The 16556-nt window shown below is 50.1% G+C and overlaps 2 protein-coding genes across 2 annotated transcripts in view; both read left to right on the top strand.

Annotated features, from left to right (window-relative positions):
* The window catches only part of HHLA1 (HHLA1 neighbor of OC90), a 34758-nt gene extending 32014 nt beyond the window's left edge, over nt 1–2744 (top strand). The window contains exons 15-16 of the mRNA XM_089336223.1: nt 769–851; nt 2701–2744. Of these exons, the coding sequence (XP_089192349.1) occupies nt 769–851; nt 2701–2744 (127 nt within the window). The remainder of the gene's footprint in view (nt 1–768; nt 852–2700) is intronic.
* A 7306-nt stretch (nt 2745–10050) lies between these two features.
* OC90 (otoconin 90) overlaps nt 10051–16556 on the top strand; it is a 39091-nt gene continuing 32585 nt past the window's right edge. The window contains exons 1-3 of the mRNA XM_089335716.1: nt 10051–10138; nt 13156–13221; nt 14488–14544. Coding sequence (XP_089191842.1) covers nt 10093–10138; nt 13156–13221; nt 14488–14544 — 169 coding nt within the window. The 5' untranslated portion in view covers nt 10051–10092. The remainder of the gene's footprint in view (nt 10139–13155; nt 13222–14487; nt 14545–16556) is intronic.

The raw sequence follows: 16556 nt of genomic DNA, 5'->3' as shown, positions 1-16556 counted from the left end.
TAAGTGGGATGTGATAGCAACTGGGGGATCTTACAGTGAGGTTTCCTTGTGTGGTTAATTGCATAGCTCCCTAGCATATGCAGTGAGTGCAGGATGAGAAATTCGGGAATGGTTAGCCCACTTCTGCACCTGTCAGATGAGGGATGGAAGGGGACACTCATTTCCACAGGCATGCAGTGAGCCAGTGACCCAGCCTCCACTGAGAACTCTGACGACACAGTGATCTTCTCACTACAGCCCCTGAAACAACTCCTGCTGGCCCTAGCCAAGAGCAGAGCACCGTTTTGCCATGTCTTCTGTACACCCAACTGCAGCAGCATTCTACTTTGTGTCTCTGCCTCCCACAACAGCAAATAAACAAACACCATCATTTATTGAGCATCTGTTGTATTCTGGATGCTGTGCAGGAACTTTACATGTGCCATCTCACTTAATCCTCAACAACCTGTTACTGTGGGTGCTTTATTACTTTTCAATTACATAAAGGAACTGAGGTCCTGAGACCTATAAAAGCAACCTGAAGTTACATGTCCTGAACAGTAGTGGGGTTAGGACTGAACATTTTTTGCTAATGCCCAAATCTGAGCTCTTTCCCATCCGTCCTCCTCTCCTAACTCTCTTTCACTACCCTAGAAAGATGGACAGGGGGCTCTGTGATGTGAGTACGTGGCCATAGGTTCATGTTCATTCACTGGCTCTTTTACTTCTGCCTATCTTTTGAAAGCCATCACAACATGGTGATTGCTTAACTCTGGTTTCCATCTCTAGGTACTGTCTTGAACACTATTCCTGGTTTCTGAAGAATGCAACGTTTGTCTGCCCGAGGGTGAAAAGGGTGCCCCACTCCCACAGTAAGTCCACAGCCTGATGACACGGTGACCCTGCATGTGTGTGCTCCATGAAAGGGGTCTGGAATTCCAAAAGATGTTCTGACATTAGCAGGTGTCACAGCCCTGTTGTGGCTCATCTACTTATTCATTCTAGACAAAGAGAGGTTGTTCCTGTTTCCCCTTTAATCAACAGCTTGACATTCACAATGAGAGATATATTAAAAATCAGGAGTCAGTCCGATCAGTCAATGTTTCTTTCTGTGTGAATTCAAGCAAGTTCCATAGCCTCTGGGTCCCCAGCTAATTTAAAAAGACAAAAGTTAAACGAAAGTCAAACTGCACATAAACCCTGAAATTCCCAACTACACGAAAATGTAGACAGTTAATTCAAGGAAAAAGCAGGCAATGTGAAGTCCTAAACTGGCTCTATAATGCCTCTGAACTCATCTCGATGGCTGCAAAGCCTTGCTTGCATGCACGCCAGTTATGCCCATGCCAATCTTGTTTCTTCTCCCCGTCCTGCAAACCAAAGCAATCGGTCTGGTCCTCTGGTCTCCAAACCAATGGGTGAACATGTTATCAGTGCCACCTGGCTGGACCATCTGCCTAGGGACTTGGCCTTCTCAGAACCGTGAAACTATATTGAACTCTGAGAAGCTGCTTCTTACTGTAACCAAATATAAGCTATTTGCTCATGTGGTCAGGGCTTGATCAGGTATTACATTAAAAAAATTCAAAAATAGTTTAGCCACCCAAGATTTCCTGGGGCTCTTAAAGAGCACCAAATGGAATCCCTGGGATCCCTGCCAACCCAGAAATTCTTTATTCTTCTTGCCATCCTGTATCTCTCACTTCCGACAAGAGCCCTCCTCCACGTCTGCATTGATCATTTTCCAGCATGTTACTCAGTAACTCTCCTGAAGCCAGGTTCTCTGGTGTTTTCTGCTCCCATGCATCTGCTCTCCTTACCTCCTTCTTCCATCCTTCCTTTCTTCCCAAATGTGAGTCCCATCGTATTCACTGGGGTGCAATGGGTTAAGCCGTTGCCACTTGGGACACCCACATCTCATATACACGTGCCCAGCTCAAGCCCAGGCTCCTGTGTCCAATCCAGCTTCCTGCTAATGCATCCTGAGAGGCAGCAGGTGATGGCTCGAGTACTTGAGCTCCTGCCACCCACCTGGGAGGCATGGATTGAGTTCTGGGCTCCTGGCTTTAGCCTGGCCTGGCCCTGTCTGTGTAGAGTGAACCAGTGGATAGAATCAATCTAAATCTCAATCCCTCCCCCCTTCTCCAGCTCTGCCTTTTAAGTAGATGGAAATAAACATAATCAACATTTTTTTAAAAAAGAAGTATCTAACTAGATTTTACAAAAAGTCATAAGAACTCCCATGGGTCTCTTTTTTCTTGTGCAAATCTTCACCTTCATTCTGCTTTACAAAAACCAAGCTTCAGGGCTCAGAAATCAAAGACAGAAATCCCTGTCTGTGATAGGAACAGGAAATCTTACAAACTTACAAATACAATAGCTCTTTTTTCTTCATCTTTACCCTCATTAAAATCTCTATACAAAATATTACATTCACTGAATAATGTGTTAATGAAGTTAAATCAGCATCATGCAAAGTGGGGCTATGAGTTAGATGCAACTGGGTTTTGGAAAGAGGGCTCTGGGCAGAGTAGACATGAAGTCTACTCCTTGCTGGACATATTGCCAGCTAGAAGGGAGACCTGTGTGAGCCCTTTCTACTCCACTCTGACTCTGAGTGACTCCCCACGTGCGCCCCCGGATGATTCTGCACCGTCATGGTGTCTGATTTATGTCAGCTGTCGGGTTTCTGTCTCAGGACCTTGGGTTTCTTTTTTTCAGCCTTAAAACAAAAATGCCTTGAGAAAATCTGCAAGTCTGTGTGAGGCCTGGCAGAAACATGCGTCTCCATCCGTGGATTCAGGAGCTGCGCCTTCACCCTGGCCCTGCTCCCGTCTGGCTTACGTTTGCAGAGTTCATCCAGGCATCAGGACATTATGGTTGCATTGAGTATGGCCCTTTTTGGAAGTAGCTTTTCTTTGTCTCCTATGAAGCTGTATAAAGTTTGGAAGGTAGAAGGACCCTATTAGAAGCCTCAAATTAATGCAGTAATGCTGGAATCCCCTGCCTGCTTTACTTCCACGCAAACCTAACATTTCTGCTAAAGAAACTCCCATAACGCATGCAGTAACACTGATAACTGGACAATGGGGAGGCAGGCTGCACACTAATATGAACAGATAAGACCCAGCCAGAGATCCTGACACAGTACCCAGGGTGACTTAAACAGAGTTTGAAAAGACAAAAAACAAGAGGATGACTTGAGGAAGGCTGAATCCTCACTGGGAGAGATTCACGAATGCATTTATTCTATTTACACTAAAACTGGGATATATTCAACCAATCAAACCTGCCACAGATCTAGGCTCTCCCCAGCCCCGTTCACTGAGAGAAGATGTAGAGCTTTTATTACCATCTAATCCACAGGTACGTATGTTGCACCCTGGGGTACAATGATTCACTAGCAGGATGCACAGAGTCCAGAAAATCTATGTTCACAATTGCCATTTGTCACAGCAAAAGGACACAGATAAAAATCAGTAAAGGCACCATGAGCAGAGCCCAGGAGAGCCCAGGTACAAGCTTTCTTCTCTAGGTGGGGTTGCACACTGCACTGAATTCTGCCAGCAAAGTTGTGCAGCAGTGTGTAGAGAGAATGGCCATCCAGGAGAGCTCATCTGTGCCCTGGAGTCCAGGGGTTTTATTGGGCTCATTCACACAGGAATGGAGTGCCTACATGGCTGAACTACTCACTGTTCCCACCCCTCTAGAGGTCAAACAGGTGCCACACAACTCAAGACTCAGCATAAATCACTTTGTTACACAGAGACACTCTTCTCAGCCAGGGTGTCCGCAGGGTTAGAGGCTAGCTCCCTGGGACTGGTCCAAGGCCAGACCTTTGCTTGAAAGGTACAATATGTGAGTGCCCTATACTGACAAAGCTGGCCCTCTACTGCTATCCACATATTCTGTGACCCCTTCCTTGTATCCGGTCCCTTTTAACTAACCCAGGTCTGCAGTTGCTCCAGTACCCCCATTAATGCCAAGTCTGTGTGCAGTGGCCCCTCACAGAGCACTTCAATCCTTGTTCCCAGGGACAGCATTCTTTCCAGTGGAGGAGGGCTCCACCATCATCTTAGGGCTCTGCCTGGTCATCACACTTCCGCCGTTTGGTAACAAAAGTCACATTGTGTTCAAGATGCAAGACAATGACACTCCCCATCCCCCCCACCCCACCCCGCACCATCAAAGACACTTGAGTGTCCAGGCACTGTGTGTAAACAGCGAGGTACTTAGGGAGGTGAACCCAAGCAGCCACTTTCCTGTCCAACAATGCCCAGAAAGGCCCCTTTTTGACCTTCGGAACACTTGACAGCCTCAAGGTCATACAGTGCCAAGTTCATAAGTACCTGCTGTATTGTCATGACTTTTGGGGTCTGAAAGGATTCTCTCATTTGAAAAGGTTAAGGGCACACACAGGGTGAAGTGACTGCTACCCAGATGGGAATAAAGGAAACCACCCCAATCATTAAGAATGGGTTAACTTGACTACTCTCGCTCTCTGATGAAGTTCATAGTAATTTAAACATTTTGCAGTAAGGGGCCCCCAAGATCCCCTAAGGAATAAAGTATCATTAGGGAAGGTGGAGGATGGACTGATGATCTGGACCCAAGACCAGGACTGTTGACTCATGGGGAAAAGCCCTCATGGAGCCAGCTCCCACATCCCTGGGAAGGCTCAGTCTGCAGGCTTCTGAGGCCCAGTCATGAATCTGTCATGAAGAACAAAGGCTCAGAGGAACACGTGGGACCAGTTTTCTACAGCTGGTCCCTCCATTGTTCTCAGCAACAATAATGCCAGGAGGAAAACAGATCCCAAGAATGAACTGACCAGCGCCTGGAGTGCAAAGGTCTCCAGTGTAAGGAAGCTTTGACCCTCCCTGAGCAGATTAAACCCCTATTTAGGTTATGATTAGAGAAATGAAGAGACATCAAGGATGCTGTCAACTGAGTCCTCACCATTCTGTGTGTTTTTGTGGCCATCCGTGGTTAATTGATGAAGCAAAAGAGACGGGACAGTACTTGTTCCCCAGATGATGCAGCAGCATACAGTTGCACAGGCTATGTCCTTAAACAGCATTCAAGCAGCAAGAGTGCTTGTACATTTCGAGTTCATCCATTCCCAAGAGATGAGCTAGGTCGGCAAGAGAAAGAGAAGAAAACATGGAGGGAGTGAGGAGAAGAAAGAGGGGCGGCCTGGAGAGGAAGAAGAGGTGTGTTGGTGTTTCATGGCCCCAGTGTGTGTCTCTGTGTGTTTGCGTGCACACACGCCCCCCTATTTCTGCGTTAATGCACTATGTTGTGAGTTTGCAGGAGTGAGAATTTGGGTGCTACCATAGCACCCAAAGTCTGTAATTTAAACCCTTATTTGGAATAGCCTTATTCTCTGATGTCTGGGTTCTCAGGACAATGTCATTCTCACTGTATGCTTGCAACAGAGAAGAGAAAGACCAAGACTCCAGGGGTATTGAGACGGTAGTTCTTAATCAGTGTGGGTTTTGCCCCACCAGGACACACTGGGCAATATCTCCAGATCCTCTAGCTTGTCACACCTGCTGGGGACTGCAACTGTAATCCAGTGGCAATGCTGCCACGCGGAGGCCAACTCCCCCAGAAAAGAGCGATTCAGCTCTACACGTCAACAGCACTAAGTTTAAGATGCCCTGTTGTAGGCGACAGGAAGAAAATGAGGCTTCTCAAATCCCTGAAAAACGGCTACAGCAACACACCTGTGCAGCTCGCATTACGGGTTAGCAATGAGCAGCAGTATGTTCTTGAGATGCTCAGAGAATTTTGTGAAATTGAACCACAGACCCCCACTGATTTCAGGGTGCAAACATGGTGGCCCTTCCGTGCCGTCGAGAAAGGACTAGGAACAATGTTGTGCACATGAAATTCTGACTGACCATTAACGACCTGCAAACAAGGGTTTCAGTGCACAGAGACAACTACTTCTGGGAAGGCACAACTGTGCCCTGAACTACTGGATGAATTCTTTTTCTGAAAGAGGCAGAGGTAGAGTGAACAACTCAGGGTTTGCAGCTAGGCTAACCTGTGACCCCATCACGCCTGAGAATCAACAAGTGTCACCATCTTGTCGACCATGTTTTTCTCATTGGTACAGCGGAGTTCAAGCTCTGTCCCTCCTGGGATTACAAAAACAGCAACAGTAGGGTTGCTGTGGGGCTGAAAAGGGCACAGTCCTTTGAAACACAGAGGCACACAACAGGTGCTTAGTAAATGTTATCTCTGCTTGTTAAACTCAAGAAAATATGTCCCATGGGATTCAAGGAGGCGCGAGAACGTAGGATTTAAAGAGCCCCCATCCCACACATTGCACACGGCTTCCTTCCTCCTCACCACCCTAATAAAATTATCCCCATTTAACAAATGCAGAAGCCAAGACCAAGCAGTGACAACCTCAAGATCACACCTGTTACTTAGAAGCAGGGCTGGTCAGGAACCTAGGGTACCCGATTAAAAAGCCCAGCTCAGCCTTCCCCGTGGCTGGGACTGAAAACCCCTAAAGAAAAGCGGCATCAGATTCCGAGGTCTGAGGCCAGGAACATATAAGAACAATCACCCCGAAGAGCTCCTCTTGCCAGACAAAGCCCGCCTTTCTTCCCGTAGGAGAGCCTATGTTACACTCATTATCTTTCATCCCCCAGAGCTCCCCTGATGACCCCGGGGATATAATCCCTGGGCCTCCCAGCCTTTGAGGGGAGGTGGGTGTGGAACAGGGGAGCCATTGTGCTCTAATTAAGGGTCTCTTCTGAGGCTCCAAAGGGGGCCTCTTAATATGAAGGCTTCCCCTGTTCCCAGCTGTGCTGTGGGGATGCCCTCCGCCCCTCTGTGGCAGCCCACCTGCCAGCACTCATGAAAGGCTGTGCAGGTGAGGAGGGGTGAGGGCTCACATGACTAAGGGTCTTTCCTTGGAATATAAAGGAACGCAGTCCCCCCTTGTTCAAGGCCAAGCACCATTCATCCAGCTGCACTGCACGGAGTACAGTAAGGTAGGCTTCCACTTCTGGTGGTGTGGGGAGCCAGAGAGGGAGGAAGGAGGCAGGGAGAAAGAGGGAGGAAAGAGGAGGAGGGAGGGAAGGAGAAATGGGTGAATGGGAGGGTTCCTGGGGGCTTCCGGAGACCTGGCTGTTGCTCCAGGATGTAGCGGGAAACCCAAAGGCACTCTGAGCCCTTGTAGGAGGAGATGCAAGACCAGAGGCCCAGCACCTGGTGAGTTGACCTGGGAGAGAAATTTACAGCACTGTGCAAGGGTCCTGCAAACCTGTGTGGGCCCAGGACCCTCTCCAGGGCACCTGGTGTGGAAATGCAATCATGCTTCATTGTGGGCGGTCTTGACTGGGCACTCAGTGGGTGCCATGTCTGTTGTAAGGCTTATCCCATTTACTTCCCGTGAAAGCCGTCGAATGTGCATTTTGCTGCCCAGGAAAATGTGTTCCAGGTGCTTTAGCATCGGACTCCCGGCACCTAATGAGCAAAAGGCAGAGCCTAAACCCCCCACCACAGGGCTATGTGCTGCCTCCTGCTGGCCAGCGGCAGGTCTGTCCAGCCAGCAGGCCTTTCTGTTGGACCTTACGAGGCTGCTGTGGAACTGCTCATCAGGAAATAGGAGAACCAGGATCCCAAACGTGACCTGCAGAGCAAGCAGAGGCCTGCAGAGCCCTCTCAGGCCCACAGGGACAGCACTGCCCCACTCAGGGCCACGGACTGCCCTGGAGGCTTCCACGAAACAATTCCCACCCCATCCATCCCAGGCCACCTGCTGGCCATAGAAGGCTGCTGGGTTTCAGCCACAGCCTGTGCCACCCTCCCAGGACCCTGAGATTCGGGCGACCTCACGGTTGCTCAGAGCTGTCTGTCTGCTGCCACCTTCTGGCTGGCAGCAGGACTTCTGTGTTCTTGGTTCTCAGCAGGGAAAGCCAACCCAGTGTCAACCCCGTGTCCAGCCACAACCTAGACAGCAGCTGGCCACACTGAAGGCCTTCCTAAGCAAGTAACAACAGTGTCATGGCAGCTATGCGATGAATAATTACCAGGCTGTCCCCCTGGGATCGAATGGCTGGCCATGGAGCAGAGGCTGAAACAGACTGGCTGGCCCCAGATTGGCAGCTCCCTCGCAGCAGTGCCTGTTGGGGACGCGGCTTCAGCCAGTGATCAGGGGCTCCGCCTCAGACCACACTTAAGAAACAACACGAAGGCCTTTATTGCAACTGCTACCTTCCAGTGGGCCCAGTCCTGCAACTAATTCCTAGTGTTTGAGCCACTTCCCCGGATCAGGGGCTTCCTGAGTGCCTCACTTGGATTAACATAGCCAGTCCGCACCACAGCCACATAGGTAGCTGCTGTTGTAACAGTGCTGGGCTGGAAGCCAGGAGGCGTGGGGAGGAGGAGTGTTTGCCACAAGTTGTCCACCTCTGGGCCACAGTTATCCCATCTGTGAAATGGGATTTGGCCTGGGTGATTCAGGTGCCCCTTTCTCCAGGGCGTGATGGAGAACAGCTGCCCCAGCCAGTGCCAGGCAGTCACCTCCTTGCCTGGGGTCAGGGCGGCCTCCGTAGGGCCACTGGACACCTCTAAGTGTCACCTGTGGCGTTTCCACTTCCCATCTCGAAACTCTCAGTTTTCAACCTGCTCTCACGGCCTGAGAGGGACTCATTCAGAAGTGAGTTTCTGTAGAACAAGAGAGTGCCTGTCCAGCCTGGAAAATGAACCTGCTCTAGGCGTTTGTGTGGCCCAAGCAGGTGGTAAGCAGAGCAGGATGGAGAGGAGGCCCGAGCCCAGTGGGACTCTCCAAGAACACACATCTGACCCTTTCTCACGCATTAGGCAGGTATTTACCCTGCAGCCACTAGAGGCGAGGCTAGGCCCTGGGACAGGTTCACAGAGTCCTGATCCCAGAGCCCACCACATCCTCTGGAACACCTTCCCAACACCAAGCCCTGTCCACAGGCAGAGTGAGCCACCAGCCCGTGGGGCAGTGTCGGCCTCTGGGAAGACAATTTGCAGACTTTACTCTAGGCTGATGCAACCCTGCAAGGGCAAGCCTGGGAGCTGAGCACCAGCTGAGTGCTGGTCTCTAGTTGCCCTCCTTGGCAAGCACCTTTGTTCAGTGCACCACATAGGCAACCCTATCAGCAATACTTTGTGGACCCCTGGGATGGCCTGTGTCCTGCTATGTTATCATTCACTGTCCTAAAATCACATTCTAAAGCAGAGGCCAATCATTTTACAATCTTTAGGAGTTTACAGTGCCAAGAAGCAAACATTTTAAAAATCCCTGATCCATTTTTCCCCTAATATATGGTTGACCAGCTCACGTCCTGCAAGTGATTATTTCAATCTGTGCTGATCTGAGCAGAGAGAAGCTGCTACTGAGTGCAGCAGGGTTCCTGTGCTCTGCACACCCGGCCCTGTTGTCACAGCTAAATACTGAACCCTTAGGACAGTATTATGTATTATGGCAGCCCAGTATTCATCATTCACAGACTCCAAGAAGTCAGACATGCATGTGGCAAGACATACCAGCAGGCCATGGCTGCCAAATTCGCTACTTGATGTCAGTACAAAAGTTCAGAACCAGTTTGCCCCAGATATATTTGGAATACTGGTGCATTGTGATGTGTGGGTTATTTGATGTTCAAACTATAGGACTTGATCAATTGCTTCCTTTTTCTGTGGGCCTGTGAAGGGCTCACAGCCTGGGAATGTGTGTTTTCCTCACTTTGCATTCCTCGACCCTGAATTTTTGATGCCCGACCCCTGGCAGGCCGCAATCCATGAGCACAGGATAATCAATGAGACCATAGTTGTGTCTTCCAGGAGCTCACGGTGAAGCTTCCATTTGACAGACAGGTAAACTGAGTCTCAGACCGAGAACGGGGTCTCCCTAACGCCATCGTGTTGGAGGCAAAGCCACAATAGAGCACTTGTAGGACTTCTCTCCTTTTACCGCACCCCGTGTGAAGCAGAGGAGGGACAGAGCTCGCCAAGTTCCTTCGAGGGGTCCCTGAAGCCACACTCATCACATCTGCCCGCTTCTCTCCCAGGAGGCTGCTCAATCGAAACCCCAGTCCTGCCCTTGGCTCTCCTGCCATGATCGCGTTTCTCCTCCTGAGTGTGCTGCTGGTGCCCCCTGCCGGTGAGTCTTGTATTTGACACCACGTTTCCTGCTAACAGGAACACAGGGAGAGGTCAAATTCCAGCTCATGAACTTATTGGCACTTCCTCTCCCCTGCCCAGTGAGTGAGGAGGCTCAAACATCAGCGATGAGCTGTAGGTTTAGTTCACTGGATTTTGGGGAGCACCTTGCTGTGCAAACTGGGGGTGGGAGATGGCACAGAGAACAAGACGGAGCCCCAAAGGGGAGCACTGGCCCCTGAGAAATTCCCCTTCACCCGAGCCCCACCTTTGGTCACGGGCTGCTGTCCTCCGTCTGGAGAGTGTTGGCCTTTCTGACGCACAGCAGTGTCCCCTGCTCTTTCATCCCCACGTTCCCAAGTGAGCTCTGCACCTCCAAAACCTAAAGACATCTAAGCAGGTTCCTTGGCAGCCTGGGTGATCAGTTCAAGTCCTCCTGGAGGCTCTGGCCTGTTTCCTGCTTACGCTCTTGCTTTTGTATCTGTGCAGCTCTCAAACACCTGGGCTTGCTCCTTTCCTAGATGGCCGAGCACCAGGTAACTGAGAGCTCTTATTATTCAGGGCACATTTCTTTGCTCTTCTCATATGCAAATAGAACCAGAAAATGTAGGAGGCTGTAAGGCCAGGAGAGCAGGCACAGGGTGGAGGGTACCCCGAGCCCTGGGCACAGCCCAGGCATAGGCAGGATAGCAGCAAGGAGTTGGGCGTCTTATGCACATAGATTGCAGCATGGTGGGAGCATGAAGTTCAAGGTAGGGGACAAGTCACAGAGGCTGCAGGCCTAATGAGCTGGTCAGGAGGTGCTGGATTGTCCTCAGAGTACGGGTTTCATGAAATGGTAACAAGTGCCCGGCCCTGGGGGCACCGTCAGACATGGCGATGACGTAAAACACAGCATGGGCTCTGCTCCCCAAGCAGGATGAGGCCAGTCACCTCCCCGGCTTGGAATCAATGTTATTCTGGTGCACATTATCCTGACATTGCTCTGACCTCCCATGCTACCCCTGCCTGCTGCGGGACGCTGACCGAATTCTCAGCCCTCCAGGAGAAACAACCAAGAATCCAGAGTGCCTCTTGTAGTTACGATTGCAAAGGTGTGGGTGTGACAGCCGCAGAGTAAGCAGGCGTGTGAGGGAGAGAGCCTACCGTATTAATACGCCCACCTGCCACCCTCCAGAGAGGAATTTCATTATCAGCGGCACAAAGGGGCAGCGGTGAAGTAATCACTCAGGAACAGGCAGTATCACAGAATTGCTGCTCAAGTGGGTTACAGGTTTTCTTAGCTGCCGGCGGTGATCTGGTGGCTTCAGAGGCAATTATGCCAAATGCAAACAGAGCTGGAGCAATCACACAGGCACTGTGACAAGGGCTCAAATGGAACTGACATTGGGAGTCTCCTTCTGGGTCTGTGGAACTCTGTCCCCCGGTATCCAGTAGCTCCCGGGCAAGAAGGAAAGTCCTCTCCATGCCGAGAGCCTGATAGAGAGGCGATGTGGCTGCACCAGAAACAGATGGAGGAATGCACCCCCCAACCACCCTGAACACCCCCAAGGCAAAGTACCTTCTTCTCACCTGCAAACCACAGTCAGCGCCAGCCTGGCTTCATTTATTCTGCACAATCAGACTTTAAAGTTGAGCCAAGGGAAGGCATTGTGGTACATCAGGTTGAGCTGCTGCTTGGGACACCTGCATCCCATATTTGGGTCTCAGTTTGTTCCCAAGTATCTCAGGTACCCCCTCAAAGGTTGGTTTGGTTATGTCTGTGATCCGGCCACCTTGGCCCATGTGCATGCCAGTGAGCACATCCAGCAGCGTGAAGCTGAACTTTACCCTCAGCCCACCCCACCTGATGATCGGGGGCTGAGCCACTGAACTGTGTGTCCCAGGAGGAAGGGATGGAGAGCTCCGGTGCTAAATGGATCACCCTGCCCTAAGCCAGTGAACCGCAGCTTCCTCTCTTGGTAGCTCCCTATTCTTCCATTGCCATCAGTAGGTGTCTGCAGGGGGGTGGGCAAAGTCTAGGGTCCTTGTCAAAGGACAAGGAAAGGTCCTGCGTGACTCATTTGTCTCTGCTCTCCTGTTTTACAGGTGAGGAATAAGGGGTCTGAGAGGCTAGGTCTTCCCAAGCCCACACAGCTAGGGGGAAGGACCAGGGATGCCCGACCAGCAGAATTTTCTGCAAACTCCAACAGATTGAGTTCAGTCAGAAGAGGGTGGAAGTGGCAGCCTGTGACTCTTACTCCAGAGGGTGGCAGGAGAGAGGATCTGGACAGATGGCTGCTCACCAGTCAGGAGCCCTCCTCACCCAGATTCTTTCCCTTTCAGCTGCTCAGTGTCGGCTGGTAGAGTCTGTGCACACACACGCACCCCACAGCTGGCTGGAGGGTGGTTCCACTGGCACAGAAAAACACATCCAACAGAAAGCTTCCCAGCCCAAATGTCAATGGTGTGAGGCTCCAAGCCAATCAGGGCAAAGCCAGGCATCATGGTGCGGCGGGGGTAGGGAGGTGGGGGTTGGGGTTCACTTCCCTGAGCAGATTGTATCCAGCATGCTTCTGGGAAGGCTGTGGTTCTAATTGATGGGATTTCCCAACAGCATGAGCCTGACGTCTGCTTCCAAAACTGTCCATCTGATACTAAAACACAAGCATCTCTCTAGACCAACTGCATGCTTTGTATCACTGCCACTTGGGTGGGAGACCCAGACGAAGCTCCTGGGCCAGGCCATTCGGAGATCGAATCAGCAGATAGAAGATGTCTGTCTCTTACCCTCTCTCTCTGCAACTCTGCCTTTCAAATAAGTAAATATTTAAATAAAAGCACACCAGGGCTATCCCAGCTTCCCCTTCGTTACCTTCAAGAGCAACCACAGAGGTCTAGCGCATGGCAGGGACCAGGAAAATGTGCAGGAAATCGAGTGGCATGCATTGCTGCCGTCTCCCTGGCCGTCACCTCCTAGCCTTCGACGGCAGGTGTGTGACAGCAGTGCTAACCCTCATCTTTCTTCCTTTTTTGCAGGGGGCCATGTTCTGGATACACCACATCTCCCTCGGGAGCTGCCTCCAGGACTCTCAAAAACTATCAGTAAAAACTGTTTGAATTTTTCTTATGATCTGGGTAGAAGGTTTTGTCTAGGATATTGGCAGAGAATACGATATGTTCTGAAAATACCCTAAGCCACTTACTGCTGTGGCATTACTAAAGTGACTCAAGTGGAAGAAATCTCCCCAGAAATCTCTCCCAATCTGACCCGCCAGTCTCTCCTCCAAGACAGAGGTCCGCTGAAAAGGGAAAGCAGGAAAATGAAGTAATGAAGGGATCATGAGGGTTATGAAGTCACTGCATGTCCGCTTCAAAGTGAGCTTCCTGGGAGGCAGGCAAGAGAATGATACATTGTTTGCTCGAGTTAAAAGAAAGGGGATCCATCTATGGATACAGGTATAAGGGGATCCATCTATGGATATAGGTATAAATATATTTGATCCAGGAGAAAGGGGAAGTTACTCTGGTGCTTGATTACAGAGAATCCTCAATGGTCCTTATGTGGGCATCACTGGAGAACGCAAGGTGTGGTTAGCGAGCTGGTGATGTCAGCCCTCAAGCAAGGGCTCATCTGCAACCATTTAGAGAGAGGAGTTGATCAACCTTTGTCCATGAACCTCTGCATGCAAGGTGACAGTCCCACACAAACCCATACGACAAATGGCAAAGACCCCAGGGAAAACAGTTCCCTCAGGTGTCTTCTGCAGGTACACATTTAGACTCACAGGTCATACCCGACACTGCGCAGGATCAGAGCAAAGCAGCATCCGTGCCTGTGGGCCACAGAAGTCCTCCCTCTTCAGCGACAACATCCTCATAAGGATCTATAAAGCAGTTCAGGATCCCCTAGGTAACCCCTGAGGTGTAAGAGAATGGGACCCACAGGAGCAACCACAGAGCTTCCCTGGCCCGGCACCTTCCTTCTGCACAGATACCCACATCGATAGTAACAACTCCCTAGAGAGAATACGTAGGATGCTCAGTGGGAAGGTTTCCAGTCACGAGAGTCATCACGCTGAAACACAGCAATGACTGCCCACCAGCTATCCCCAGCACACCCACCTTTCCTCCAGGCCTGCTACCCCTTCCCATGTGGGGCTCAGTTTTGTTTTTAAATCATTGATCAATGATGCCACTAGCACATCTCACTGTTCGTGTTCAGGTTTCCATGGCAACCTGTGTGTCTCGAAAGTTAGTCCAAGATCAAATCTGTCCTTAGACGAGGAAAGTTTTGACCCTTCTGGATCTGGAGGAGCAAAGAGGGAGAAACCAAGACTTTTTAACTTATTTTCTCTTTCTTCCACTTAGATACCACGTTCTTCAATGGGGTGTTCAAAAACGTGGAAGGTGTGGCTGAAGTTTTTGGTAAGTTGCTTGTATCTGTTAAGTAGCAGTGCATGAAGTATGTGTGGGAAATCTGAGGAAGTTACCAGGGCCTTGGTCTCTGTCCTCTGAGTGCGGCAGCTACCCTAGCAGGCTCCCAACCACGACACCCAGGTTCTGATGGGTGAAGGGACGGCTTTCATTGCAGGATGATGCACCCGGTCATTGTCCCGACTACAAACTGGCCAGGAAGGGACTGGTGTCCTCGTTTTACAGCCATGGGAACTGAGTCTAAGTCAGAGTTAAGTGACTTGCCTAAGGCCACACGGTGACAAGGGAGGTGTTCTCCTGAATCTAGAGCTTAGCTCCCCTTTACAAAGTGATTTTATCCCCACCCCCCATGAGTAAATACGTGTGTGTATGTGTGTGTGTGTGAGAGAGGGAGAGAGGAGAGAGAGAAAGAGAGAGAGAGAGAGAGAGAAGAGGAGAGAGAGAAGAGGAGAGAGAGAGAGAGAGAGAGAGAGAGAGAGAGAGAGAGAGAGAGAGAGAGAGAGAGGAGAGGAGAGGAGAGGAGAGGAGAGGAGAGGAGAGGAGAGGAGAGGAGAGGAGAGGAGAGGAGAGGAGAGGAGAGGAGAGGAGAGGAGAGAGAGAAGAAGAGAGGAGAGAGAGAAGAAGAGAGGAGAGAGAGAGAAGTGGAGAGAGAGAGAGAGAGAAGTGGAGAGAGAGAGAGGGGAGGGGAGGTATTGACTTAAGGACCCCAGAGTCTCTGAATATGTAACTTAAGGATTCCTAAGGGTACAAAGAACTCCATTTATCACTTGCATATCTGTTCTGATGACCAGGATGTCATGATGGTTCCTATATCAATCACTAACAGTGTTCCAAAATGAGGGGACAATATGATTGGCCCCAAGCAGAGACTCAGGGCTGCTGTCAGGTTGAGTGATGCTGTGAGTATACATGACTCTAGGCAGGCGCTCTAGAATACGTCACACATAAACCCTAAGTGGCTTTTCCCATCATTATAGAATCGTTTCTTAATTTTTCTGGTGAGGCTTTGTGGAAACAATACGTGAGACAGGGAGTGTGAATGAGGTGGAGAGAAACCAGAGTAGTCCGGTGGAACTGGCCCACACAGATGACTCCTTGATCCTGCAAGCTGCCTCGTGTGGCCCTATGCATTTTAGTCATATCAGATCACCCCATTTAGCACTTAATAGTTCTCTAGCCCGAAGAGCACAGAATGGAAAAGGTGAACATGAGAGTTACAGTCAGACAATTTTAACAGTGGTCTCACCAATTTTTTTGCAGTATGCTTAGGGCAAACTATTCTCCCTACCTGATCCTTTGGGAAAGTCTCTGACCTTTCCTTTATCTGTGAAATGGAGGTGACAGACGGGATTAATGCAAGGCTTACGGCATAACAGAATGAAAGCTTTCTGTGCAGTGTACTAAGCTCACCTACTAGACAAATTAAAGCACCTGGTGCAATTTCTGCCACCTAAGCTTGTGTCTGTACCCCTTTCCTTCCTACACTGGCTTGGAAGTCTACAGTGCCAGCCAGCACCGTATCACTTGAGATCCACTCAGCAAACTAACAGCACCTTAAACAATACGGACATGCCATCATCTAAAACAGCAAGTAGGATGAAGGCCCAAGAAGCCCAACACACATAGCCTTAGTGAAGATGCACCTTCTCGTTCTATCTTGTTCTACTGCTGCCCTGAGCACACCGATTTTTAACTTTAGGCTGAGGCTTCATGGTGGAAACAGCCACAGTTCTAACCAGAATAACCTCATCCACACTCAACGGGGGAGAAAGGTGTAGATCAACAGACTCTCCCCACATGCCTTTATTGTCTAGGAAGTACTTTCCAGGAGCTGTTAGGACTTCAAGTTTTTAATGACCAGATCTGAATTCCATGCTCAGCTCCAGCACAATCTTTGGCATGGAGGCATAGGATGACCATGAGTCTCTGAGAACTCCCAGGGCCTTAGGGAGAAGGCTTGCCTTCCTTCAGCTTCGTTAGCAAGGAAGAAGGCATCAGGACTG

Source organism: Oryctolagus cuniculus, chromosome 6 (genome assembly GCF_051225735.1).
Source record: "Oryctolagus cuniculus isolate XC-2025 breed Fujian yellow rabbit chromosome 6, ASM5122573v1, whole genome shotgun sequence".
In the NCBI taxonomy this organism is placed as follows: Eukaryota; Metazoa; Chordata; class Mammalia; order Lagomorpha; family Leporidae; genus Oryctolagus; species Oryctolagus cuniculus.
The sequence above is the reverse complement of the archived record's forward strand: the minus strand, read 5'-3'. Positions and strand labels throughout refer to the sequence as shown.